Source organism: Syngnathoides biaculeatus, chromosome 13 (assembly GCF_019802595.1).
Source record: "Syngnathoides biaculeatus isolate LvHL_M chromosome 13, ASM1980259v1, whole genome shotgun sequence".
NCBI lineage: Eukaryota > Metazoa > Chordata > Actinopteri > Syngnathiformes > Syngnathidae > Syngnathoides > Syngnathoides biaculeatus.
In genome coordinates this window covers 7,368,392-7,394,573 of record NC_084652.1, presented here as the reverse complement: position 1 = coordinate 7,394,573, position 26,182 = coordinate 7,368,392, and the positions used below count along the sequence as shown (strand labels likewise).

The following is a 26,182-nucleotide window of genomic DNA, read 5'->3' as shown; positions in this document are numbered from 1 at the left end:
GCTTCGGCATCTGGGGCTAACAGCCTCCGCTACTGCCCGCTTAGTTAGCCTCGGACACCGAAGCTAGGCTAAAGGCCTCCCCAAACGTTGAAGCTCGGCTCGCGGCCTCTCACCGGAGCTCGTGGCTCGCCTTCAGTGGCGGCGGAGGGCTTTAGCCTAGCTTCGGCGTCCGGGGCTAACGGCCTCCGCCGCATGGAACCTCGGCTTGTGGCCGCCGTCGAAACTCGCTCGTCAGACTCTGCGTCATTTACGTCCGAAGAACCAGCCGCGGCTGCCGGCCCAGAGCTCCCCGGCCCTTTTGTTTACGGGCTTATGTCGCATGTCGGCCTCCGAGTAGTCAGACTCGGCGTCATTGCGCCCGAAGAACCATCCGAATATTCAACATTAATTACACCCACGGGTTCAAATATGTATGGAAGTTTTCCTCAGTCTTCCCGATCAATCGATACTGCTATTTCTTCATCAGATGAGGATAAATCCGAGACATCATTGCTGGGCATAAATGGTGTCCCATGGAGAAATGCGGCGCGGTACACGTCACGTACGCCCACGTAGATCATTTGACTCGCGAAAATGGCAGCGCCCCTGAAAACTCGTAATTGTTTTCAAAACACTATTAAATGAGAGAGGATTTAACATCACGTTGTCAAAATAGAGTACATATGACGACCTATTGGATACACAGTTAATGCAAGCACTGGATATCCCCTTTAATGTATTCATTCAGGGAACTCTAGAAAATCCAAGTACATTTTTTTTTATTAGCGTAACTGAGATTGTGTCAGATATGCGAATGTTCTGAACTCCCTTTCCACGTCAGTGCGTCACAAGTTACTATTTGTTATGGTGCATGTGTTTTGCTAAAAGTGGGGATGGGACCACGGGCTCATTACAGCAAGGGGAAACGAGGCTGTGAACGGCGGGGGTGACTGATGGTGGGGGGCAGAGGTGGGAGTGTCTCTTCTTTTCCACAATGCAAGCCCTGACCGCTGTTATCTCTACCAAAACAATGGCACGGACACCCCCCCCCCCCCCCACCATCTCTGCTACCATCGCCGCAATCAGGCAGCACATTTCCAGGCCTCTTTTTTTTTTTTTTTTTTGATGCCATTGTTGTGACAAAAGCACTCATAGCTGATTTTCGACGGCTGTCTTTGTGCTGTTGTACGCCGCCGTGAGCCTGCTCCCTCTCACGCAAACAATAGCGAGCGGTCAGTGTGAGCTGTCGCTTGAGATTGGAGCTCATGGCTTTATTTTGTAAACAATTTTTTTAATGGGGTTTTTCTGTCACTGTGGATTGTTGTGGGCGTGGGGGTAGTGGGCAGTGATCTAAGTGCTTAACAGACGCACATCTAGGCTCTGGCACATAGAGTTACGGATGGTTAAAACTTTGTCAGGGTGTAGTCTGCTTTTCACCCACAGTATGCTGGTATAGGCTCCGGCACTACTGTGATCCTTGTGAGGATAAGTGGCTTGGAAAATGGATGGATGTTATTTTGATTGTTCTGTTTGTTTTTGCCTCATCGACCTGTAGTAGAGGTTCTCCATACTTGTACTAGATGTAGCTTGTATGTACCTCTCCAAATCAACCAGCGAGCATGTACAGTGTGAAACATATATGTGGAACAGAACCTGAAAATCATAAACCAACCTAAAAAAAATGTAACCAAACATTTCCAATAACTCTTTGAGTTATAAACTGATCGGCTTTCTCCACTGGCCCAACCTGGTGTATACAGTGAAGGGGGACTTCTTCATTAGTTTTTGGCACCTTCTTCTTTGGGTCAGCTTTGGAACTGCTAACCAAAATTTAAAAATTTGAACAATTCCAAAAACTGTGCCAAACAAATATGAGCGTTCATCTGAGATGTTACGCTGTGGCGACCCCTAACGGGACAAGCCGAAAGAAACTTACTTACTCGGAGAACAAGAATTTTAGTTCTGGTTCTATTTGATTCTTGATCCTTGATACGCAACCCGACTACTCGCCACATAAAGATCCATCAACTTTCAAAACTTGGTTCTCGTATTTCATGGAACTACAGGTACACCACTATCCCGAATTACCTGGGCCACTTGAAAGTACTACACCCCCCCCACCCCCCTTTTTCTACTCAGAGACTTCTTTCGGCCATTAAGATGTGAGATACCTCACTGATTTTTATTGTTTCTGTGACAGTGTAAATAAAGGTCTCTTCTGTTCTCTTCTCGTCACTTGTCTGGTCAAGACAGATCCATTCCATACCTTCAAGGGAAGGAAACGAGCGTTTGCAATGGTAATTCATTTTTACATGGACCAAATCAAGAGGGGCGTGCTCTTGCGTCAGCTAACCAAGTGTGCTTCTTGCTTATCATTTGATTGTCAAATCGCTTTAAGCACCGGCGAGCAAAACATACCCGAAAGGGAAAGAGGGTGAGCACTTTAATGAGGGCCTATTGTTGGTCGCTTTAAGTGGTGGGGGGTGGGAGCACTTCAAAGAGCAGCTCTCCAGGCATGGGTGGATGAAGGTGGTAGGGAGTCTCGTGGTTAGCAGGTGAGTCTCCCGTCTCCCCCGACAGCTTTGTTCTCTCATCTCGTCTTCTCTCTTCTAACACGCTTAACGTCTGCACCTCAAGTTCCAGGAACCTTTAGTTTTGCTGTCGTCCTTAACCCAAAGGTTCCTAGATCTTGAAAAAGGAGTACCCAATATCAGATTCTTCACTTTTCTACAAAATTACCAGGAACATTTCAATCTTGGTATCTGTAGATGTAGGAACATAAAGGTTACTATCAGAAATGAGCCGTTCTCTGCTTACTGGACCTCTCAAAACTATCGGGGGCTTCTTTTGGCCTTGATTAATTATCCTGGAACTAAGTGTACAGTTTCTAATGTCTAAAACACCATTTTGGGCCTCTAAAAGTGCATCCTAAGTTCTGAAAATGTTTAGTTATCTGTGTTTTATCAGATCAGTGCTGCAGTCCTTTTCAAACGTGTCTCCTCTCTTCCAATGCTCTTAAAGACACATCTGGGCCTCAAGTTCTATGAACAGTTTTTTCTGGTTACAGACCTCTACCCAAAGGTTTCTGACAGGAGTAATACGATTCACCTTTCAGCCTTCTTTCAGTCCCACAGCTAAATTCAAGTCACATTTACACAGTAACTACTGCTAGTTCCACCCAGAACCCCCACCCATCAGCCCAACTCTTATCCCCTCCCAAAGACAGGTTCCTTGACGTCTTAAAGATAGTACCTTCCTAGCAGGGCCTTCTTTTGGCTCCAGAAATAAATTCAAGATGGATTTTCATCTAAAATTCAATGAAGTAAATGTTAACCCTTGTAACGTCTGGAACTTCAATCACATCTACACACCAAAAAGTCCTGGATCTCTTGAAAGTACTTCCCCCAGTAGGAGGTCCTTCTTTTAGCATTTAAGTGAAGTCACTAGAGGTTACAGACTTGTAGTTCCTGGACATACAATCACACACACCCACACCCATCGGCAGCTCCACCTGGTACTCAAGATCAAGGTAATTTCAATTGTTGGTTCTTGAAGTTGCTAGAGCGCTGCAGTCATGACCTCAAAGGTTCCTGGCTCTCATGGAACTACTAACCCCTGACCAGGGACTTATTTCAGCTCTAGAACTAAAATTTAAATCAAAGTTCCCATGGTCCAAGCACACTGAAAGCTCCTATTTCTTGGCGAAATGTTCCTTGAGGAGAATATGCGCTATTTGAATCTGAAGAAAATGGAAAAGTTGAAGTATTCCTCCTCCAACTTTGTGTGTGCGTGTGTACTCATGCATGTGCGTATATCTGTGTGTGTGCATGTGTCATGCTGAGGGAGGGGCTGAGAAAACACCCGGTCTCTCATTTTCACTCCCCCCTGTAATTCCTTCGGTGTTGCAATAAATCCAACCCCTCATCCCGCCTGGCTCTTGATGAAAACCAGATGACTCTCCTGCTCAGCTCCCGTCCCCGCACACATGCTCTCACATATACAGCACAGACGTGAACTCACCTGTTGCGTGGTGCCAAGATTTGACGTCGTTCACCAACTTTATCCGCAAAAGGGGCAGTCTTGACACTGTCAAGTGATAAATAAATGATGCCATCATTTGTCACCGTCTGATTGCTGTGCTGCCATGCAGTTTAGTAAGCTTCAAAGGATTTGGATTTTTCTTTGGCTTTTTTTTCTGACCTCTGTTTGTCTGGCCGTTGTCCTCGGTTGGTCAGCGATGATGTGACTATTTCCCCATCCATTCAGCCTCCTAGTTATCTATCCATGCAGCCACCCATCTATCCACCATTCATCCCTTCATCTATCATCCATAATCCACTAATCTTGGGGTTAGTTATTGTTTACTTTTGTGCAGGGTATGGCTACTTTTTCACAGCAGCCAGAGTTCATCGCTAAACATGCCTTGTTTGCATCTCTTTGCCACCTAAATGTTGTGCAGAGGGTTAGCCCAAATGTTCGGCGCCTTGCACACAACCACAAAGCGCAGAACTCACGTCGTCCCCGAGCTTCCTGTCGCACGAAAGCCTCTTGCGTCTGCAGGTGTTTCATTCCTTACCATTTGGACCGTGATGCAACAAGTCTATGTTCTTCCTTACCGCGTCTGGATGCAACAAGTCACTGTTTTTTCTGACTGCGTCTCAAGCAACCGCAATGTTGTCTTCCAAACCTTCACTTTTTGTTTGTCTGCTGTTTTGTTGTTGTTGTTTTAAAAAAGCTTCCTGTCTCAGTTCCGCCCTTCTTTTCCCACACGTGATTACATGTTTGGGGGCCAGTTTTGCTTCCACAGCCAGTTATTACTGCGCTTCCTGTCTCTGTTCCTCTACTGCTGGCTGTCGCTCCACAGTTGACGACTGAGCCCATTTCAAATCAGGTTGCTAACCAAAACAGCAGTGCGGAGCGAGACACGTAAACAGTCTCTAAGGGGTGGGGAGTCTTGCGTGATAAAGATGATCTTTTGCTATTGGTAAGGACAATTAGCCTTAGGCCTTTAATCTATTTTATTGACGGATGGATGGATGGATGGATGGATGGATGGATGGATGGATGGATGGATGGATGGATAGATAGATAGATAGATAGATAGATAGAAGATAGATAGATAGAAGATAGATAGATAGATAGATAGATAGATAGATAGATAGATAGATAGAAGATAGATAGATAGATAGATTAGATAGATAGATAGATAGATAGATAGATAGATAGATAGGTAGGTAGGTAGGTAGGTGGATGGAGGGTAGATAAACTGTGAACATTTTAAAATGTTAAGTTATAAAGGGTCATGATTACAAACATTTTGACAAAATTAAAAAACTAAAATGAGCACTTATTTTCCCATGAACTGGAGTTTTCTGAAAAATATTGCTTTGGAATGTGATACACGAGGGGGAAAAGCAGTTTCAAAGCCCGTTTGACCATAATGAAAAGTAAAACAAGACTGGTTTTAATTAATGTCGTTATTTGAAACCAAAAGGGAAAATAATCAAATTAGAAGTTAAATTTTTGTAAAAAAAAAAATTTTTTTAAATGTTGTTTTCAAGCGGTACTGCCCCGTTCTAGTTGCCACTGACATATGGATCGCTTCTCTGTGTTGTAGGTCTCCATGTTCATATCCAGACTGATTTTTTTTTTCTTCCATTTCTTGAAAAAAATTGTCTCAAATAAGGACTCTATGCCACCGCACAATGTTGTGCCCCGGGGTGAATTAAATATTCATCCCGTCCACTCCCCCTCCTCCGCAAGAGTTGTTCCTTCATTATGTATAGACGTCATCGTTTTAATGGCAGTTACTGTTCCAGTTGACTCTGACATGCCGTCACTCCAAAATGTGCACCTCCATGTTCATATTCCAACGTCTACTTCCTCCGTAGGAGATATTTTTGCACTACGTTGAGACAACATCTTTCACAACGTTTGGCATTCTAGTAGTGTGTGGCATGTGGTTGCCCCACAAAGCTGCGTTCCAAAACAACATTTTTTGTTGTACCCAGTCTGCCTCCTCTGCAATGGACGATCTGGCATTTCATAAAACAGGGGTCAAACGTTAAATTTCTTAAAAAAAACGAGCCACCTGAATCCTTTTATAGAAAAGAAAACTGAACAACAGTCTATGCGTCAAACTATTATGATTTATACTGGAGCGTGAACCTCACCGCAAAGCCTCTGCACATCAGAGCTGTAAAATAAAAATATATAAATGGTCACTTTGAAGAAACATGTACCTTAGTGTTTTTGTGCTGTTGGTGTAGCCATCTGTGTCAGCATTTTCACTGTATAATATAATATGTAACCCTTTGACCTGATAATGCAATAAAAAAGAGCAGACAGGGACTACCACTTTGGCAGTCTGAGGAAGCGCACTCACACAGTGTGTCCTCCGTCTGTCCCTCGCAAGAAAGACAACCTTGGTTGGTTTGAGTTCACTCTCTACAGTCCTCAGGCTTGTCTTAGCTGTTTTTTTTTGGAACATCTCTGACAGCGGGGTGAACGTATTTTGGACGTGGACAGTCTTATCCACAGAATCTGCACATTATATACCTCAAGAATCGCCGCATACAATTGAAAGTAATTTTTGAGTCATAGGTACTAGCTTCACGTGTAATACGGTTGATCAAACTCTTAGCAGGAAATGATTGAGGCGTCTTCACAGATCGCCTGACTTTGCCCAATCTAAAACAGATTGAACGGCTACGTAAAATTCAGCACTCAAGGCGGGGGCCTACATGTATGTAAATGTTATCTTAATACAAGTATCGCAGGTGGTCACGATACATATTTGAGGAAATTGACCGTATTACCATTTTAACGGTCCACCAGTGCAGGAGCAGTTGTCCTGAAGAGCCACATGCGGGTCTGCAGCCATGACATATTTTACGCCCATGAGGATCTTGGTGGACTCATTGGGTATCATCCACAATATTCTGTGCATCAATGATTTGTTCTAGAACTTGCTCTTCCCGGTCTGCTTCCGCCGTATAATATGATAGATATACTGCCTTATGTAGCGCCACCAGATTTCTTGACGATTGGTGTTCTAGAACTTGATGTGATTGCGCCACAATGTTGTGTGCGAGGCTAAATAAACAGCTTTAAGGACGTAGAAAAACAACTTCTACTTGGATAATGTGATAGAGGGAGAGGTAAGCAGCTGCAAAATCATTGTAACAACAAATTCTTGTTGCAAAGACCAAAAGAATGTCAAGAATGAGTGCGACTCCGCGACTTTGTACCGAGCGACCGAACCGCTCACGCTTTTGTGTTTTCTTCTCTCCTCCCCAGAGGGCCAGGAAGGTCTCCAGCAGGTGGTCCAGGAACGCCTTGCCGAGCTGCTGCGCGTGCTGAAAGCTGTCATCGCCAAGCACCCCGCCCTCAACTCTGTGGACATTCTGGGCAAGGCGGGCACGCTTATCGCCAAGGTGAAAGGTAAGCGGTGCTCGTGACGCCTGGCCCAGAAAGGTCACCTGGCGCCCACCTGGCCTACGTGGAAGCGCCGAGGCGGGGCCCGGTGCCGCAGCGTGCGTGTGGGTGCCATGCGTACAGTGTCAAAAAGAAAACAACACGGGCCATTGCACTTGAATCACAGTGGAAACATGGCGCCGGTCCAAGTAAATAGCTACTGAACTGAAAAGGATGGTTACATTATTTATAGAACATCAAACTGATGAATGCTGACTGTTAATTAATGGCCTGCCTTTGAGAGGAACAGTTAGGGCACGTTCAAATGCATCTAGTAAATACAAATCTAAAAATAGGATTAGAGGGCTGTCTCATTAGCAAGAAATTGCAGTGTGCTCCAATTTCTGTTGACATAAAACTCGTTTTTGTTTCATCACCATTTCCATTTTAAACCTTTTTTTTAAACCCAAAATTGTTTTCAATGATGTCCTGAGGACGTTTTTACAAAACAAGGAGATCAAACGTTATTCAAAATACATTTCTACATTCAAACGCAAAGTACGTATTGACAATTAAAATGGATTATTCCTGTATTCTCTTTTGTCACAACTAATTGACAATCAGTTTCCACACCATAGACAGAAATCTTAAAGGATCAAGTCCTCTCATGTGATTCTTTCGTTTCCTGCGCCTTTTCTATAAACAACCGTAATTTCCGCCCTACAGAGCGCACCTAATTATAAGCCTCACCCAGTACATTTGGAAAGGAAATACCATTTGGTACATACATAAGCCGCACCTGTGTAAAAGCCGCGAGTGCCCGCATTGAAACACGATATATTTACAAAGAAAGACGGTACACAGAAAGAGGTTTTTAAAGTTTTAATACCTTATCTTACCTTAACGGCGTAACAACATGGTAGCACCAACAGGGCTGGTAGAAAAACATACCAATAAAAAAAAATAAAAAAACAGCCGCGGCAGCTACACACACAACATGGTAGCACAGCTCTAACAGGGCTGGTTAAAATAAAAAACAATACCTAAATCACTGAGACGAGGCAGTAACACAACAGAAACGTGTTAGCGCGGTGCTAGCGCTAACAGGGCCGGTTAAAAAAAAGCATACCGGTAAAAATCACTGATCCACGGCAGTAACACACCAGCAACATGCTAGCACAGTGCGAACAAGGCCAGTTAAAAAATAAAAAAAACATACCAGTAAAAGTCACTTCCTTGGCACATATATTCCACCGGTCTCACACACTTTTTCCGTTCGAGTGCCCTCTTGCAGCCGCTGGAAAAATTAGCTGCATGACCACATAAGCCGCGGAGTTGAAAGCGTGTGAAAAAGTCGCGGCTTATAGGCCGGGAATTTCAGGAGTTTGCCGGGTTTCTGATGGCCTAAAATGACCTTTGCTTTGGTTGGGGGCTAATGACTCAAAATCTCCCGTTACTCAAGTCCCGAAGAGGAGGGATTTTCAGGAATGATGAGTAAGCGACGAGGAGCGCCACGGTGTCACACGCCTCGCCGTGTCTCCTCGCCGCATTTGTCGCGACACCTGGACGTCCGCCAGCACGTACTTTAGAAGACCCCCGCAAACACAGGCCGACATGTACAACCCGTTTACGAACGTCGCTAACAATGCCTCTCGCTTCTCCATTGTTCTGAACGACTCCCAATGGCATCCTTTTTTTTTTTTTTTTTAACATGCGGTAAAATGTCAAGAACCGACTCGTCTCAGAGCCGCTGTTCGATGCTGGCGTGTTGCGGGATCAAAGGCGACATCTGTGTGTGCTTTCCCCTATCATGAAAATTAGCAACAAATGTCCGGAAAAGAAAAGAGGAAAAAGTCCTGCTGACTGTGCACGTCGCTTTTTTTTTTTTTTTAACTTCTCTCATTTGAATATAACAGTGCGATTTTTTTTTATACATATGTTATTTAAAATATTTCATATGTTTGTTTGATGGTTATTATTCAACTGTTTTTGTTATTTAGCATTTTCAATTATTGATGCATTCATCCATCGATTTTGCTTACCACTTCGGCATGCTGGAGACTATCTCAGCTGACTTGAGGTGGGAGGCGGGGTACACCCTGAAGTGTTCACCAGCCAATCGCAGGGCACATAGAGACAACCATTCAGACTCAAAGTCACACCTGCATGGAACTTAAAGAGCAATGGCATCACAGTTGTGAGGACCGGGGTTTGAATCCTGGCCCCACCTCTGGAGTTTGCATGCTCTCACTTGTACCTGTGTGGGTTTTCTCCAAGCACTCTGGTGTCCTTCCAGATCCCCCCAAAAAACTTAAATTCATTGGAGACTCTAAATTGCCCCAAGGTGTGAATGCGACTGTTGTCCATTTCTATGTGCACTGCGATTGGGTAGCAGCCAGTTAAGAGTGTACCCCGCGTCCTGCCCAATGACAGCTGGGATAGGCTCCAGTACTCCCATGACCCTTGTGAGGATAAGCGGCTCAGAAAATGGGTGGATGGATGGATTGATGGATAAAATGTGTATTTTCCCACAAAAGCCACCGCGCTAGTTAGCGTTAACTCCGCCGCATTAGCACCACTGTGCTAGTATTAGCGTTAGCGCCGTCGTGTTAGCATTAGCACGCCACGTTAGTGTCAAAAGCGCGCGTTAGCACCGCTGCATTAGCGCAGCCGCGCTAGCGTTAAACTCTTTCTGTGTACCGAGCCTTATCACCAGGTGCGCTCTAAAGGCCAGGAATTACGGTCATTGACAATTTGATCATTTTTGACATTATTAATTCGGATTATTAAATTACTGTACAATTGATTACTGTCCACTGATGAAACTGAAGCTGGTACTCTTTCTAGGCATTATGATTATTTTAAGCCAAAAGTTACAACAGAATCAATCGTTGTTTAAAAGTATTTGTAAATGATAAATTTATATTCAGTCATTAGTTATTTTGTAAAATATTTTCCAAAATATAAATGTGATCATATTTTTAATTGTTTATTACTATATTCTGTATTTGTCATTATTTCTACGATTTGTTTATACAATCATTAGCCATTGCATGGTCCCTGTGGGTGTCCACCACAGCTTGGTTACTCCTAAGTGTTAGTATCATTTCTTTTTGCCTTTAATATAATTAGAAAATAGTTTTTTTAAAACTAAAAAAATGGAAAACTATTTTGAAAACTATTTTTTGCTTATTTTTTTTGTCTTCATCTTCTGATACTGCAGTAAGGGGTTGCGAGAATATGCGTTTTTCTACAGGGGCAAGGAATAGAAAAGGCAGGTCCAGATTAATAGGAAAATAGTAACATGAACGTATGAAAAAAGACATCACTCTGTTATTCCCCGTTTTTAGACAGCAAACTAGGCAAGAGTGAATCAACAGCGCCGAGGGATACGAGGGAGGTGGGGGCAAGCTCTGGAATTATTGTTCCAAGAGCCACAGGATGTCCTGAGGAAGAAGCCAGTGCAGAGTCGCACAGCAGCGTTCGGCATCGCTCCTCGAGTGTCTCCTCGAAACTTCCCAAAAAAAAAGATCTTTTCGGTGGGCCGAAAAACGCGCCGTCCCCCTGGAATTTGCCGTCCCCGAGGGAAAATGGAAGTCAAAATCTCGAAGGCTAGCGTGCTTACTGTACATGACCTTTTTTAAGGTAAGCGGGGAGAGTGACAGAAGTGGAGCTACACGCGGGTTTCCTGTTGCAGTGCAGACAGGAAACACTATGGTCAACGTCACCGACTGTAGCTTTAGTCACAAATGGCGTTCTAGCTAAAGAAAGTGCTTGCTCAAGATTTTTCACCTTCGACGGTCCTCCAGTTTTTTTTTTTTGCTGAAAAACGCCCAAGGACAAGCACCTGTTTACGTTTTTACAGTGGGGATTACAACACCTTGGGACAGGATTTGAATGCAAGGCTCTTGTAAAAGGTGAATCTTTGTTTTGTCTAGACTTAGACCCTAAACTGTTTTGTGTGATTCCTGGAAGAAAGCTGCAGGGATGTGGATTCGTAGGACTGGACTCAAGTCAGACAATAGTAGGAATTGGGACTTGCTTGCCAAAAAAATTGAAACACGAAAGGTTTGACTTTATCTTCCGAAGACTCAACATGACTTACAGTTGAACAACGTGATTTGACAAGGCAATTTGCATTTTCTAGATTATTGGATTATTTTTGAAAGAAATGACATGTTTGCTTTGGTGCGCAAGAACCTGATGTTATTATTATTGTGCATTATCTTTGAATCGGGTAAAAGACAATGGCAGCACGCAAGGCTTGCAACTCAAAAGATAGCAGCTAACGTCTGAACATAGGTGCGTCAGGAAAGGTCCAGGACTAACACCGCATCTGCTCACAACTGCCTGAGCATCAGACAGTTCCTGGCCGGGAAGAACAACTTCATGCCGGAGCAAGCTCCCTACTCATCTGACCTTTCTCTTGCGCTTTCCCAAGCTCAATGGGGGTCATCAAGAGGACCCATTTTGAAGATGAATTCAAAAAGTAATCCAGTCCCCCAGTCCTGGAAGCTTTCTGACACCTCGCATGTTAGCAAGTTTGTATGATTTATGACTTGCTTAACCCAAATAGTGCCTTGACCCCACTAGCTTGAAATTTCAAGGATAACATTTTTATTACTTAATTATTACATATACAAATGTGACTCACTCCCACTTCTGGAAAGCATCCTGACATGTTTTGACTATTTACTGTTTAATTATCTCCTCCGGATTGAGAAACGCAGGAGCAATCAGGTCAGTAATAATTTTTGATATTTTGCCCATCTATCTTTCTTTCCGCAGGCATCAACTTCAACAACGTGAGGCTGGACAACCGAGACGGCACGTTCGGCGAGATCCACGCGTGCATCGACACCTTAGCATTCACCTTTGGCAATGTGTGAGTTTTAACTTTGACCACTTGTAAAATAATACTACTAATAATAAAGCATAACATGGCAACAAATTTTTACAGTAGCAACTAAAGATGGCAAGATTTACTGCCCGGTTCCCTGATGCCTGCATTTTTTACAGTGTCAGTTGACACTAAAATCCCCCAATCAGATATTTAGATATGACATGATCGAGGGAAAATATTGAAAAATTTGCAACAATTTTGTCCTTCTCTTGTTCCATGACTAAGCAAGTGCTAGCTAGCTAGCAGTGTGATATTTTTGTCATTAATGCAAACACAACATGAGCACAATCATGCTAATTCATAATTACCAGTATTCTTTGTAATCCATCCATCCATTTTCTTTGCTGCTTATCCTCACGAAGGTTGCGGGGAGTGCTGTAGCCTATCCCAGCTGTATGCAAACTCCACACAGGCGGTCTTTGTAATCCAATGTTGCCTATTATGAATACACAAGCCACTATACCGTCCTCAAGATTTTGCGCGTTTATTTAAGCCATTGTATCAGTACAGTTTTTGTAAACATGATCGGAGGCTAAGCTACGGTAATGACATGGTAATGTATCTTGAAGTTGTCTAATTGTATTCATGTGCTGGAAAGTTGGCACAAGCACTTTTTCCCACACGATAAGAGAAGTGACAATGCAGTATCCAGGCCGGTGCAAGGTAATTCTAGATGGTGAAGTATGCGAGTGTGCAATTTTGAGGTGACATTTTTATTTATTGTCGCTGTAACCTGATTGCAATCTTTTATTTCTTTCTTTCAGAGTTTCTGACTTCCTTATGGGAGATGTGGACAACGGCTCCGGGTTGGGGTCGCCCCAGACCAGAAGAAGCAGGGTGAGGCTTTTTTTTCTATTATTTTTGTTTTTGTCGAAAGATTTTTTCCCAGAAACCTAAAAGGCCTCAAAGACAAGTTGGCCGTACTTAATTTGGGTGTTGAGAGTGCAGCTGTTTGCTAATTGCATGTCTTGTCATATGAAAATGTGTCCCCCCCTTTCTTGCAGTCTTTTGACAACCTCGCCGCGGATCCCGAAGACTACGCGGCCGAGAAGAACGACCTCGCCGGTGAGTGGGCGTCGACGTCCCGTCGTCCGAGGGGCGTGGATTTCTGTCACGAAAGCGGCATGTTTACGGACGCGCGCGCCAAGGACAGCCCCGACGCTGTCAACTTACAAGCTCCCGGCATGATTTAGGAATGCCTGAGGTGGAGACCCGCCCTGTTATTTCTGCCGGGCCACGCGTTTTCCCCGCTGGCCCGAATGTCTGACATTCCGAGGCCCGTTCGGGGAGCGGGTCTGCGTCGGATGGAAAACACATGGACTCCGCGTAGAGAAGGTGTTGGGGGGGGGGGGGGGGGTCACTTTGTTGGAAGATGGCAGCATTTTCACATCCTCCTGCAGTGGCACCCACTTCCTCATTGGCATGTCTCTTCTGTTTTAATGTGTGACTTTTAGCGTAAGGAGGCATAATACATTTGTCCAGGATTTGGAGGGTACATGGGCCAAGATCCGCCATTTTCAAATAATGATTACGCTGCACAGAAGGTGCGATCAAATCAAAGCCAGGCTGTGCCCGGAAAAGAAACTGCCATCCTCAACCGTCGACTGGGCTACACCGCAAAAATTGGGCTTAAACACAATTAAAAGTAATGTCATGATAAACATATTTATTGAAGCAAAATTATCTGCCAATAAGGGCGGCACGGTAGTTCAGCTGGAAAGCGTTGGCGTCACAGTTCTGAGGTCCCGGGCCTGCCTGTGTTGGAGTTTGCATGTTCTCCCTGTGCCTGCGTGGGTTGTCTCCAGGCACTCCGGTTTCCTCCCACATCTCAAAAACATGCTAAAATTAACTGGACGTTAAATTGCCCCAAGGTGTGATGTCTCTATACGCCCTGCGATTGGCTGGCAACCAGTTCAGGGTGGAGCTCGCCTCCTGCCCGTTGACAGCTAGGATAGGGTCCGGCACTCCCCACGACCCTTGTGAGGATAAGCGGCCAAGAAAATGGATGAATATCTGCCAATAAAATGGTAAAAATACACTTATCAAGATGTAGTAAAACTAGTAAATATAGCTCGCCTCAAACCACCCCGTCGATGTCTTAAAACCTGTGTTTTTAAGAGTAGAAACTTATAGAATTAAGGTATTTCTTCTATTAAGCTAATAAACATAGTCATAACCAATAATAAAATATCAATACCTAGTTATGAAGATTTTTAGGGGGCAAAAGCCTTGAAGAAAGTGAAATGCTCTTGTGCAAGTAAATTAATGGCAGCAAAATCCCATAGATGAATAATCGTCAGCGTATTTTGACATTTTAATGAGATGCTTACAAAGTGTTTTGATTTGTATAAAAACGGCCTAACGTTCGCCCTCAGGTCCAGATGTGCCCGTGTCGCGCGAGGAAGAGGTGGACCTGACTCTACTGAAGCATGACAGCGGGGTGGAGTCGGCCCTGCTGTACGCCAAAGCCTGGTCCAAGTACATCAAAGACCTGCTGGCCTGGATGGAGAAACGTGTGACCATGGGTGAGGCCCGCGGCAAACAGTGCAGCAGTGATTCCCAACCATTTGTTGAACCAAGGAACGTGTCTTGCGTTTGAAAAACCTCACAGCACACCAACAAAAAAGTCACAAAAAGTTAATTGTGCACTTTCTGCATTGCAATAGAAGTTATTATTTGTTGTAAATAAATGCTATTTTGACCAATTTTTGTGAAATCTGATAATTGCGTACCAGAAGAGCTCTCACGGCACACTCATATGCCACGACACTGCAGGACACTTCTGCCACAAAAGACATTTGGCCAATCCTTGACCTTGTAGAGCTATTTGTTATTATTAGTTTATTTTTTATTTTTTATGGTGCGCCATCAAAGCTCCCCACTGTGCTCCGCCCACACGCAGAGATTAAAACTGAAACATCTGTTCGGTGTGTTTCAAATTTAGTAGCGCTTGGCCAAAATCAATAGATAAGTTTGTTTTTGAAGGTATAACCAAAATGGGAAGCTTCCCGTTGAGAGTGTCTTGGAGATAGCCAAAATGATCCGAAAAGGTTCGCTGCAAAGCAAGACTTTTTTTGTATCTATGAAATATTTTGTTGCTAAGCGGAAATATGTATGATGAATGACATGAAGATCCCTTTATATCTTCCAGATATGGAGTATGCCAAAAGTTACGCCAAACTGGCCGAGTCGGCCAGGTCCCTGGTGACGCAGCAGGTTGTTTATCCATTTCATTCATTTAAATTCCACTCACTTCCTCCGTAAATGATTAAAATGAATACATAAATGGAAAAAAATACTACTTTTGCTGTGGGTGAACTAACGTGTTCCTCGGCTCCGTGCAGGACTACATGCCCTTTAGCGACATCTACAATTCCACCTTCAAGAACAATGTTGAAAACAACAATCTGCTCATGCAAAGCGCCCTGGCCCTTCAAACCAATAAATTCATACAGGTACAACAATAATGAAATACTTTGTGTCTTTGTGGTGACAGATTATATGTTTCAAGAGTACAGTGCATGTTTTCCTATGTGCAGCATTGATTACGAGCTTCATTCCATACACCATATGGTGCCTGTGTATTTGAGTTATGTAATTACATGTATATTGTGAGTAGCAATTGTAGCGTTGCACCCACCTTTTTACAATTTAGATTTGATCAATCGATAAATATACTGTATTAATCTTGTGTTGGAAATTGAATTAATGAATTTCAAAAACTTCGACCTCAGTAGTAAATGATAAAAAAAATGATTGACGCTAAAAACAATGGCGGATGATTAAAAACATTCATCCATGCATTTTCTGAGCTTCTATCCTCACAAGGGCGGTGGGAGTGCTGGATTCTATCCCGGCTAATTTAGGCCAGGTGCACCCTGAGGTGGTTGCCAGCGATTACAAAAAATGTATTAATTTAAAATGAAAAAAAAAAAAACCGTTACATTGGATTTTTATTCAATGTGTATATTTAAGACATGCATTTTTATACATTTAAAAAATGTCATAAAATTTTTTGAAAATGATATAAAAGCGCAATATAATGTTTTAAATAAGTGTGATTATATTTTTTAAGACTAAAAGATTAAACCAATGAGAACATTTGAAATTGTTTCCCCTCTCCACCCTCGTCAGCCTCTTCTTGCCCGAAAGAATGAACTGGACAAGCTGAGGAAGGACCTCAAAGAGCAGTGGCAGAGGGAGCTGAAGAAAATGGTAAAGAACATGAATTTGTATTCAGTGGAAAAAAAATACGAGAACGAATCTTCGTGTGTTTATTGTCTGTTCCAGCACGAGGCGGAAACAAGCTTGCGAAAGGCTCGGGGGCTGAAAGCCCAGAGGCGAGAAGAGTACCAGAAGGCCCGCTCGTCCACCAGCCGCTCCCTGGAGGAGCAGCCCAACGCGGGCAACAAGCAGCTGGAGAGGAAGAGGAGGCTGGAAGAAGAAGCCCTACAGAAGGTACGCAAAATGGCAGTGACAACGGCGGCCATCTCTGCTCCTTTTCATATCGCTCTTAATTGTGGTATTATGCTGATGCCTTAGGCTGAGGAGGCCCAGGACCAGTACCAGTGCAGCATGGCTGACGCGGGCGTCAGAAGGATGGACCTGGCCAACGTCAAACGCACCATCCTCACTCAGATCAGAGAGACCATCTTCCAGTGTGACCTCACCCTCAAGGCGGTGGGCCATGTTTTATTTTTTACTATTCCTTTGTTCTAGTCCTTTTAAATTAAAATGTTTTAATCATTTTGATTCTTTCACATTATTTTGTTAATGTTGTGTTATTTTTTATTTTTTACTTCTAGCTTTATTTGTTGTAAATAGTATTTTCATTTATATTTTCTCCATTTTACTCTTATTTTTATGGCATTCATTGAATTAAAATGTGCTTTTTCATTTCATTCTGTTTTATTTCATTTTTTCAGAATTTGATTTCATTTTATTTAATTAGATTTAGTTTTTCATTTTAATTTTTGCATATTTGAAGTATTTGATTTTAATTTTATTTCAGTTCATTTTTGTTTAATTTTATCCTGTGTTTTTCACGTACGTTTATTTTTGATTTTGCTTTTGATCATAATTTTCCGATTTTCATTTAATGTGACTGCCTCGATTAAGTTTCATGTTTATCACATTTTCTTTTTCTCCGATGACTTCTTCCCTCCTTCAGGTGACAGTTAACTGGTTCCAGATGCAGCACGCGCAGACGGCGTCGCTTCCTGCCCATCACCAGGCGCTGAGCGACAGCGCCAAGCTGTACGAGCCCGGCGAGTGCTACTCGGAGTTTGTGCGCCGCCTCCCCCGCCATTTGCCCAGGGAGCGCGTGCACTCCGACTCGGTCTCCTCTGACGGCGCCAGGTATGGAACCCGAACAGTCGCTCAGATGATTCCCTCCATGGTACTTCTGACGATATTACATTTTCAGCAACGGCTCATCTTTCATATTTGTTTTTTAAACTACTTTTACAAACAATGTCTTCCATCCATCCATTTTCTTTGCCGCTTATCCTCACAAGGGTCGCAGGGAGTGCTGCAGCCTATCCCAGCTGGCAATGGGCAGGAGGCGGGTTACACCCTGGACTGGTTGCTAACCAATCGCAGGGCACATGGAGACGAACAGCTGCACTCACAATCACACCTAGGGGCAATTTAGAGTGTCAAATTAATGTTGCATGTTTTTGAGATCTTGTCCGGGTCCTCCGAACTGTGAGGCCGATGCTTTACCAGCTGAACCAGCGTGCCGCCTCAGAACGAATCCTTGAATATTATTCTGCTTTATCCTGACAAGAGCTGCAACTGCTTCCATGCCGCGTACACAAAATAATTCACGATTTTTCGCCTGTGTTAATTGCCGAACCCGTTTTGAGAGATTCTCGGCAAGTATTCTAACCCGTACGTACCCTGAGTTGAATGAACGGATTGCAGCACGGTACAGATGGGGTCAAGTGCAAAACCGGTGTAAATGAAATGCGGTGCATCCCCGATTTACTGTTACACGACAACCCAAAACACTTTTGAGTTCTTTTCAAGCTTTTTTCGGCATCAATGCAGTTGATGCATTTCTGCAAATAAAAGCAGATTTGGTTCGGGTTGTTCTTTCAGAGGAGCTAACAATGAGTCAGTGGAAGGAAAAGAGAGAGAATGTGAATGTGTTGGCCTTCCTCTCAGGAAATATCTGTGGCGCAGGCTTGAATGCGAGCGGGCAGATTGCGAATGTGAGAGTTCGCCTCTCGTATTTCTGGCCAAACAAGTTGCTTCCCACCCACCCACCCAACGTACTCTCTCTCTCACACACACACACACACACACACACACACACACACTACCCATCGGGACAAAAAGGTCAGGGTTCACACACAGGTGCCTGAAATACATGAGACTTCTGCCACTTCAGATTTTCCCGAACCCTAAAATATTAAAAAATGGTCTTGTATCATTTATTACAATAAAGATAAACCAACAAGCACGTTTTGAAATATATCATTATCATACAAAAAGAAACGCTCACAAAATTTGGAGCTTTTAAAGCACCAACTCAGATTTTATTAATAAAAACTCTTGTTTTAAGGGTATTTATTTTGATAGAAAACAAAAAAATTAAAATGTATGTCGTGTATTTTCTTATGAGCAAAAAATCACGAGAGGAAAATCTATACTATTTTAAAATATAATTGTTTTAGATGTCAAATTTGGAGATGCTTTTTGTTTTGACCAGTTGATTCCCCAATTTATGATTTTTTTAATTGTTTTTTAATGTTTAAAAATGGATTTATCACAGATTTTTATTGCATTTAACTATCGATATGGATATAAGACCTCAACATCGTGGAGCTGCCGCTTTTTATTGCACATGCTCGGAAAAGCAATCCATCTCCAAAGGACTTTCAAGTGTTTACGTTTTGATGGTGGAGGTTTATGAAGCCTGCATAAAATTCCGCACACACTTTCCGCGACCACTTTCAGGCATAATTTGGCTTTGATTTTTTTCGCCGTAAAATCCCGGAGATGAAAGCAACGGCGGACCTGACGTGTCGTTATATTATCGAGTTTACGCTCCGCTGTTATGTGCGGGGAAAACCCTCATCAAAGGCAGGATTGCTATAAAAAGTTCGTCTGATGTTCAAACAGAATGGGGGGGAAAAAAAGAAGGAACGACTTCTGACATGTATTAGCGTCAACTGTTGTTTTCCGGGCGATGATTAGCACGTCCGCCACTTTTGGGATGGTTTGTGGATTCAAATCTTGGGTCCAGCCTTCATGGAGAAAAGATGGGTGTCATGTTTCCTCTCTCCTGCAGGTTCGTGTTCACAAAGCGTTCCGTGGGCAGCACACACTCGTCCCACGGCAACCTGTCCCAGGCCTCGCTCACGTCCGGCGACGTGCTCAGCGGGGACGAGGTGGACAGCCCGCTGCACCGCCGGCCGGGGATGGCAACGCGCCGTTCCGACAGCAGCAACGACATCCCAGGTGCACGTCCGCGAAACGGCGGAGGGACAACGTCAGTTTCCCGCCGTCAGGCCACCGCCACGACTAACGATGGTGCTTTTCCCCGCAGGGCTGAGGGGCCAGCACCCCCCGACCCGAGGCTGGACCTCTGGGAGTCCGGGGAGCCAGGGAGGGATGTGCAGTGACTCCGAGAGCGCGGGAGGGAGCAGCGAGTCCAGGTCCATGGACTCGCCGTCTGCCAGTCCAGGTATGAAGCAGAACTGTGCCAGGGCACATAGTTCAGTTACACTTCAGCTCCAAAACTGGAGTGGCATTTACTCGGGAAAAAATGTCTTCTTTTTATGTATCGACTGTATACCAGCATGATAGAATGTTTCAAATGTGTCATCACAGGCGACTTCAAGCGTCGTCTGCCCAGAACTCCATCCACTGGCACCATGTCTTCTGCTGACGACCTGGATGAGCGAGAACCCATGTCGCCTCTGGACAATGGTGCGACCCACACGTCCACACTCTCCCACAAGTGTCGCACATATGTCGCATACCAGTGATTCCCAAACAGTGTTCCGGGTTACATTACTGTGCCGTGAGCGCTCTTCAGGTGTGCCGTGGGAAGTTATCCAATTTTATGTAGTTGCTAAACAAAACATTTATTCCAAGAAATAATGTATCTTTATCCATCTATTTATGCCAGCGAGGCACAATGACAGACAGAACAAAAAAATCCTCTTCCATTAGATGGCAGGAAGTACATACAGTAATTAATTCATCCATTTTTGGCGACATTTACTTTTGTTGGTGGGCCGTGGGATTTTTCAAATGTGAAATATGTGCCTTGGATCTATAAAGGTTGGAAATTACGGTCATATACAATATTAATTTTTTTTTCCTCTCATGATTTCCAACTTGATCATACGCTTACAGCCATTGTTGGAAAATTGTCAGGTCTTTTTTTTTTTTTTTTTGGGTCCAAAAGAAGAAACTCCTGAATTTCCTAGTTCCACAAGTATTTTATTTTGCATTATTTTTAGATACATTTTTGGAAAGCCATTCTGCATTTAGATACTGGAGAACTGTTAGCTAAAATGAATGAAAAGTACCCGGAAGCTTAGCTGGCAATCCAGTTGTAGTTCCTCTGTATCTGTACTTGTAGTAACAAAAATGTTGCAATCATAAATGTTCCAAAAGTCTCTAGTTCAGGGTAAAGTTCTTGGGGTAACTAAAAAAAAATCCTGGAACTTGAAAACAAGGCGCGAATGGAGCTGTAAATCCTGTAAATCTCAGGTTCCCGTTATCAGATAAGCCAAACACTCCACCGGGGAAGGTTTGTGGGGCTCTTGGTGGTCCAGCACCTTCCCGTTCCCCAGGCAGGGTTTTTTGGGGCTCCGAAGAATGACTGAGGAACTAAATTTAAAACACTGGTTTGAAATATACATCCAAAAGTTCCTTGTTTTAGGGTGGAAATTTGCTATAAGCGGCCCAGTTCGCCTCCCCTCTCAGGAACCTTGACAAAATGACTCACTCCCCGCTCCCATCACATTTTCGGTATTCTTTTGTCGCTCAATATGAGTCAAGTTCTTTACACTTCCTGTGTTGTTCATCTTTTAAAAATTCTTTTGAGCAGGGCCACCTTTACTGTGCATTCATTTTTATCAGCCAGAGGTTCACATATGGGGAATATCTTAACATTTGATCAAAAATTGTGCAAACTTCACGGCGTAAATACAAATTTGTATTTTGAAAAAAAATATATTCTTTGAATGTATTTTTTTTACATTGATTAATTTTTTTGCGGAGGGGGTACTTTTTGTTTGTAAACAAAATCTTTATCTTGAAAAAAGTCAAATCTTGTAATATTCATTGTTGTCTTTTCCTTTGTAAAAAAGAAATAAATAAATAATAATTATAATATGACCAGCTTGAAAAAAGCAAGATATTTTCAACTTGAGGGAAAAAAAGATCATCACTAATAATCCATTTTCTTTTCCTCTGGAAAAATATATCTTTAGAAAAAAAAAAGTTGAGAATAATGACTATATCCACAATATATGAGGACTTTTTACATTAAAATAACACCTAAAAAAAACAAAATAAACTTTTTTTTTCTTGAAAAATGACTTCTTCATAGCAAAGAATTAAAATTAAATACAGGAGATTCTGTGCACACCACGTCTTTGTTTTTTTTTTTTTTTTTTCCCCCTTCTGATTGCTCCTGCTATTTTTGGCCCGACTTTACTTCCCCTTATCTGGCTCTCACGTTACATTACCAACGCGAAGCTTCTTCTTCTTCTCCTCCCTTCTCATTAGGTCTGTCCGAGATGGTGTCAGCCAGCTCGCCGGGGCCCTTCCGGAACACTCAGATGTCCAAAGCGGCGCAGACGCACAAGCTGAGGAAACTCCGCGCGCTGTCCAAGTGCCGCGAGTGCGACAGCACGGTGGTCTTCCACGGGGCCGAGTGCGAGGAGGTAACGTACGACGGCACGTTCTCGACTGTTAATGACCTCGCTTTGTTTCAACTTTTTTGTTCTCTCCTTTCCTCCAGTGCTCTCTGGCCTGCCACAAGAAGTGTCTGGAAACCTTGGCCATACAGTGCGGCCACAAGAAGCTGCAAGGCAGGCTGCAGCTCTTCGGCATCAGCTTCACCCAGGCTTCCAAAAACAGCGCCGACGGCATCCCCTTCATCATCAAGAAGTGCACCTCCGAGATCGAGAGCCGCGCCCTTGGCATTAAGGTGAGCCGGAAGGATATCTCGGCTCCGTAAATAATACAGTGGACCAGATGCATGCGTTTACGTCGCTCAGCCAGTTGTGTTTTGTCTTTCGTTCCAAAGAAAAATTTGAGTAACGAGCATTAGATAATAGTTGCAGTGAACTTGACAAGAAGGAGTTGAAAGGGAGCAATTCATCAAAAGGATTGACACGACTTGCTCCCGTCCCCAGTTTACAGTTCAAACATATAAACAAAGACAAGCCAAACTACCTGGAAATGTCTGCTAGCTTAAAGCTAACACGCGACACGAAATGCCATTGACGAATTGACAAAACCAGCATCGACGTTGCGGTGATTATAACAATTTAATCAATAGATATTTAAATACAAAGTGTGATGCAACACATGTAGACAGACAATACAGCATATTTTCTTCATCCTCTTATGAAAAACAACCGTGCGCACCCATGTATAATACACCCCAAAAGTTGAAAAATTCAGGGAAACGCTTCTACTTATGTATAATGCATTTTTACAATGCATGATTTTGCTTCCACCTGTGTGATCACAACATGGAGTATTAGTATTTTTTTTTTTTTTTTTTTTTTTTCTCCTGGCGGTGGTGGCCTCACAGTTCTGAGGACCGGGGTTCGAATCCTGCCTGCGTGAGTTGTCTCTGGGCACTCCGCATTCCTCCCACATCCCAAAAACAAGCATTCATTGGAGACTCTAAATTGCCTCTAGGTGTGGTTGTGAGTGCGACTGTTGTCTGTCTCCATGTGCCCTGCGATTGGCTGGCAACCAGTTCAGGGTGTACCCCCGCCTCCTGCTCGATGACAGCTGGTATAGGCTCCAGCACGCCTGCGACCATCGTGAGGATAAGCGGCTCAAATGATGGATTGATGGATAGTATATTAAAAAGTGATGTGTACACAAAACACAAAAAGACACATAGATCACCACAAGGTACATAAAATGAAATCTAAGAAAAGTACAAAAAAGGTACACGCTAAAAACAAAAGTACATGACGTACAAAAAAAGTCCAACGGGGTACATTAAAAACATGCACAAACAAAAATGTATATAAACCAGTCACAAGATATAAGAAATAAAAACCAATAATAGGTACAGAAATGATGAATGGGGTGGCATGGTGGATCAGCTAGTAAAACATTGGCCTCACAGTTCTGAGGTCCCGGGTTCGATCCCGGCCCCGCCTGTGTGGTGTTTGCATGTTCTCCCTGTGCCTGTGTGGGTTTTCTCCTGGAACTCCCGCTTTCCTCCCACATCCCAAAAACATGCAACATGAACTGGACACTCTAAATTGCCCCTAGGTGTGATTGTGAATGCGATTGGTTGTTTGTCTCTATGTGGCCTGCAATTGACTGGCAACCAGTTCAAGGTGTACCCTGCCTCCTGCCCGGTGACAGCTGGGATAGGCTCCAGCACTCCCCGTGACCCTCGTGAGGATAAGCGGCAAAGGAAAATGGATGGATGGATGGACAATTAAAATTGCGTTCCATGTGCGGTCATTGAACGTCTCAAGCTCGCAAGTCAAGTCCCCGCTGCCACTTATTTATTGATTTATTTTGTCTTTGGTAGGGCATTTACCGCGTGAACGGCGCCAAGTCGCGCGTGGAGAAGCTGTGCCAGGCCTTCGAAAACGGCAAAGACCTGGTGGAACTGTCAGAGCTGTCGCCGCACGACATCAGCAACGTGCTCAAGCTCTACCTGAGACAGGTGAGGAAACCTCAACGGACGTCGGTCCAAGAAGTGCACCGCGTTTCCCCGGCGGCTGCGAGGGGCATAGAGGACGCCGGCCCAGTCGTATTGGATGCGTAAGATTCGAGTCGTAGCAACGTGACAAATGGGTGCCATCTTGACAGTACACAGAAAGAGTTTAACGCTAGCGCGGCGCTGACCAAGCCGGTTAAAAAATAACTCACCGGTAAAAATTACTGAGACACGCCAGTAACACAGCAGCAACACGCTAGCACAGTGCTAACACTAGCGCTGCACTAACATGGCCGGTAAAAGTCACTTCCTCGGCACATATATTCCCGTCTCACTCTTAACTTTTCCGCTCGAGTGCCCCCTTGCGGCTGTTAGAAAAAAAATGCACAAATTATCCGCATCACCGCATAAACCGCAGGGTTGAAAGCGTGGGGAAAAAGTCGCGGCTTGCAAACCGAAAATTACGGTAATATCCCTTTTTTGCACTATTTAAGTGGAGTTTTTAGGACAAGTGACACCCTTTGAAACTTTGACGCGTCGACTCAAAGAATCCATCAAATTTTTGGACTTTACAAGCTCATTGGTGGATTTTTTTAACAGAAGATTGTCAGCCATTCTAAGAAGGGGTTTCCCGAATACAAGAGGAAATATGATGGGAAATAATTTAAATTATGATCTTTGTGGATTTTTTTTCGCAATACGCAGTCGGGCCCAATTCCTTTTCAACTGGAATACATATACTGTACATATCTTGAAAATAACCTTTTTTCCCAGCAAAAAATATGCTTTATTTTCTCTTGGAAAAAATATACCGTTACATTTTGGGGGGTTAAAAATGATCATTTTGATCTAGGATAAAAACAAGTTAGCATTACATTTTCTTGTAACAGTACAGCTATTTTCTTGAAAAAATAAAAAAAATGTTTAGAAAACTTTTTGAATCTCTTTTAAAAAATCTCTTAAAGTATTACAATTTCCTTTGGAAGAAAATAAAATATGATTGTTGTACAAATCATTTTTTATTCAAAAAGATGACTTTTCCTAATTTTTTTTTAGCCTTGAAAGTAACTACATCATCTGATATCTCAACTTTTTATTTAAAAAAAAAAAAAAAATTTAAATTGCATTCTGACTTGATCCTTTATTTGTTCGCTCAAAATCTTCAATTATACACCACATTTTTGCACCCTTCCGACTACATTCCTGCACTTTTCCATATTTTATCCCTCATTTATGTCTGAGGTTCATCAGCCCGTTTCGTTCGACGCAACGTTTTTTTTTTTTTTTTTTCCCCAATTTCCCTGATCCACAAACTTGTTTTGCGCACGCAGTTACCGGAGCCGCTGATCCTGTACCGCTACTACAACGACTTCATCGGCCTGGCCAAAGAGTACCAGCGGGTGGTGGTGGAGGAGGCCGACGGCCTGCAGAGCGGCGCCAAGTCGGGCCAGGAAGGCGACGCCAAGAAGTCCAGCGTGGATCTCAACCGCGTGGTCCTGCGCATCAGGGACCTGCTACGCCAGCTGCCCGCCGCCAACTACCACACGCTGCATTTCCTCGTGGCGCACCTGAACAGGTTTTGTGTCATTAAACGAGAAATGAAGCAAAAAGATGACATTGTTTTTCATAATACAGTAAAGCCTCGGTTCTTAAACATCCCCGTTTTCAAATGTAAATTTTGATGGTTTTTTTGCTTCTGTTTTCGAACGAAAATCGGTACTCGAACACCCCGACAAAACCCAGAAGTAACATATTGCGCACGGCCAGACCGCCTGACCCACGACGCGCTTTATCGTGAATTCCCACGCTGCCGAAATAACATAACGCACGCGGCGCACCCGGCACACTTTTATTATTCTGTATAACGCAGCCTCTGCACACAGACGTGTCCCGGTAGTGGCTGTTGTTTTTCTTTTTGTCGAGGCCGACCGTATTAACCCCCAATCATGACTCCAAAGAAGGCAAGTTGCTTGTTTAAAGTTATTCTGCACTTT

General features: G+C 43.5%; 1 protein-coding gene across 2 annotated transcripts in view; it reads left to right on the top strand.

Annotated features, from left to right (window-relative positions):
* The window catches only part of LOC133510422 (rho GTPase-activating protein 29-like), a 47,008-nt gene that overhangs the window by 14,398 nt on the left and 6,428 nt on the right, over positions 1-26,182 (top strand). The window contains exons 3-20 of one of the 2 annotated variants that reach the window (XM_061838298.1): positions 7,279-7,422; positions 12,184-12,280; positions 13,063-13,135; positions 13,303-13,363; positions 14,674-14,823; positions 15,450-15,514; positions 15,643-15,753; positions 16,433-16,513; positions 16,589-16,756; positions 16,841-16,978; positions 17,469-17,656; positions 19,596-19,765; positions 19,854-19,991; positions 20,138-20,236; positions 22,052-22,209; positions 22,287-22,475; positions 24,057-24,194; positions 25,520-25,764. In XM_061838298.1, coding sequence (XP_061694282.1) covers positions 7,279-7,422; positions 12,184-12,280; positions 13,063-13,135; positions 13,303-13,363; positions 14,674-14,823; positions 15,450-15,514; positions 15,643-15,753; positions 16,433-16,513; positions 16,589-16,756; positions 16,841-16,978; positions 17,469-17,656; positions 19,596-19,765; positions 19,854-19,991; positions 20,138-20,236; positions 22,052-22,209; positions 22,287-22,475; positions 24,057-24,194; positions 25,520-25,764 — 2,413 coding nt within the window. Of the gene's footprint in view, positions 1-7,278; positions 7,423-10,454; positions 11,313-12,183; positions 12,281-13,062; positions 13,136-13,302; positions 13,364-14,673; positions 14,824-15,449; positions 15,515-15,642; positions 15,754-16,432; positions 16,514-16,588; positions 16,757-16,840; positions 16,979-17,468; positions 17,657-19,595; positions 19,766-19,853; positions 19,992-20,137; positions 20,237-22,051; positions 22,210-22,286; positions 22,476-24,056; positions 24,195-25,519; positions 25,765-26,182 lie in introns of those variants that run through there. The other variant, XM_061838299.1, reaches the window with a different exon arrangement.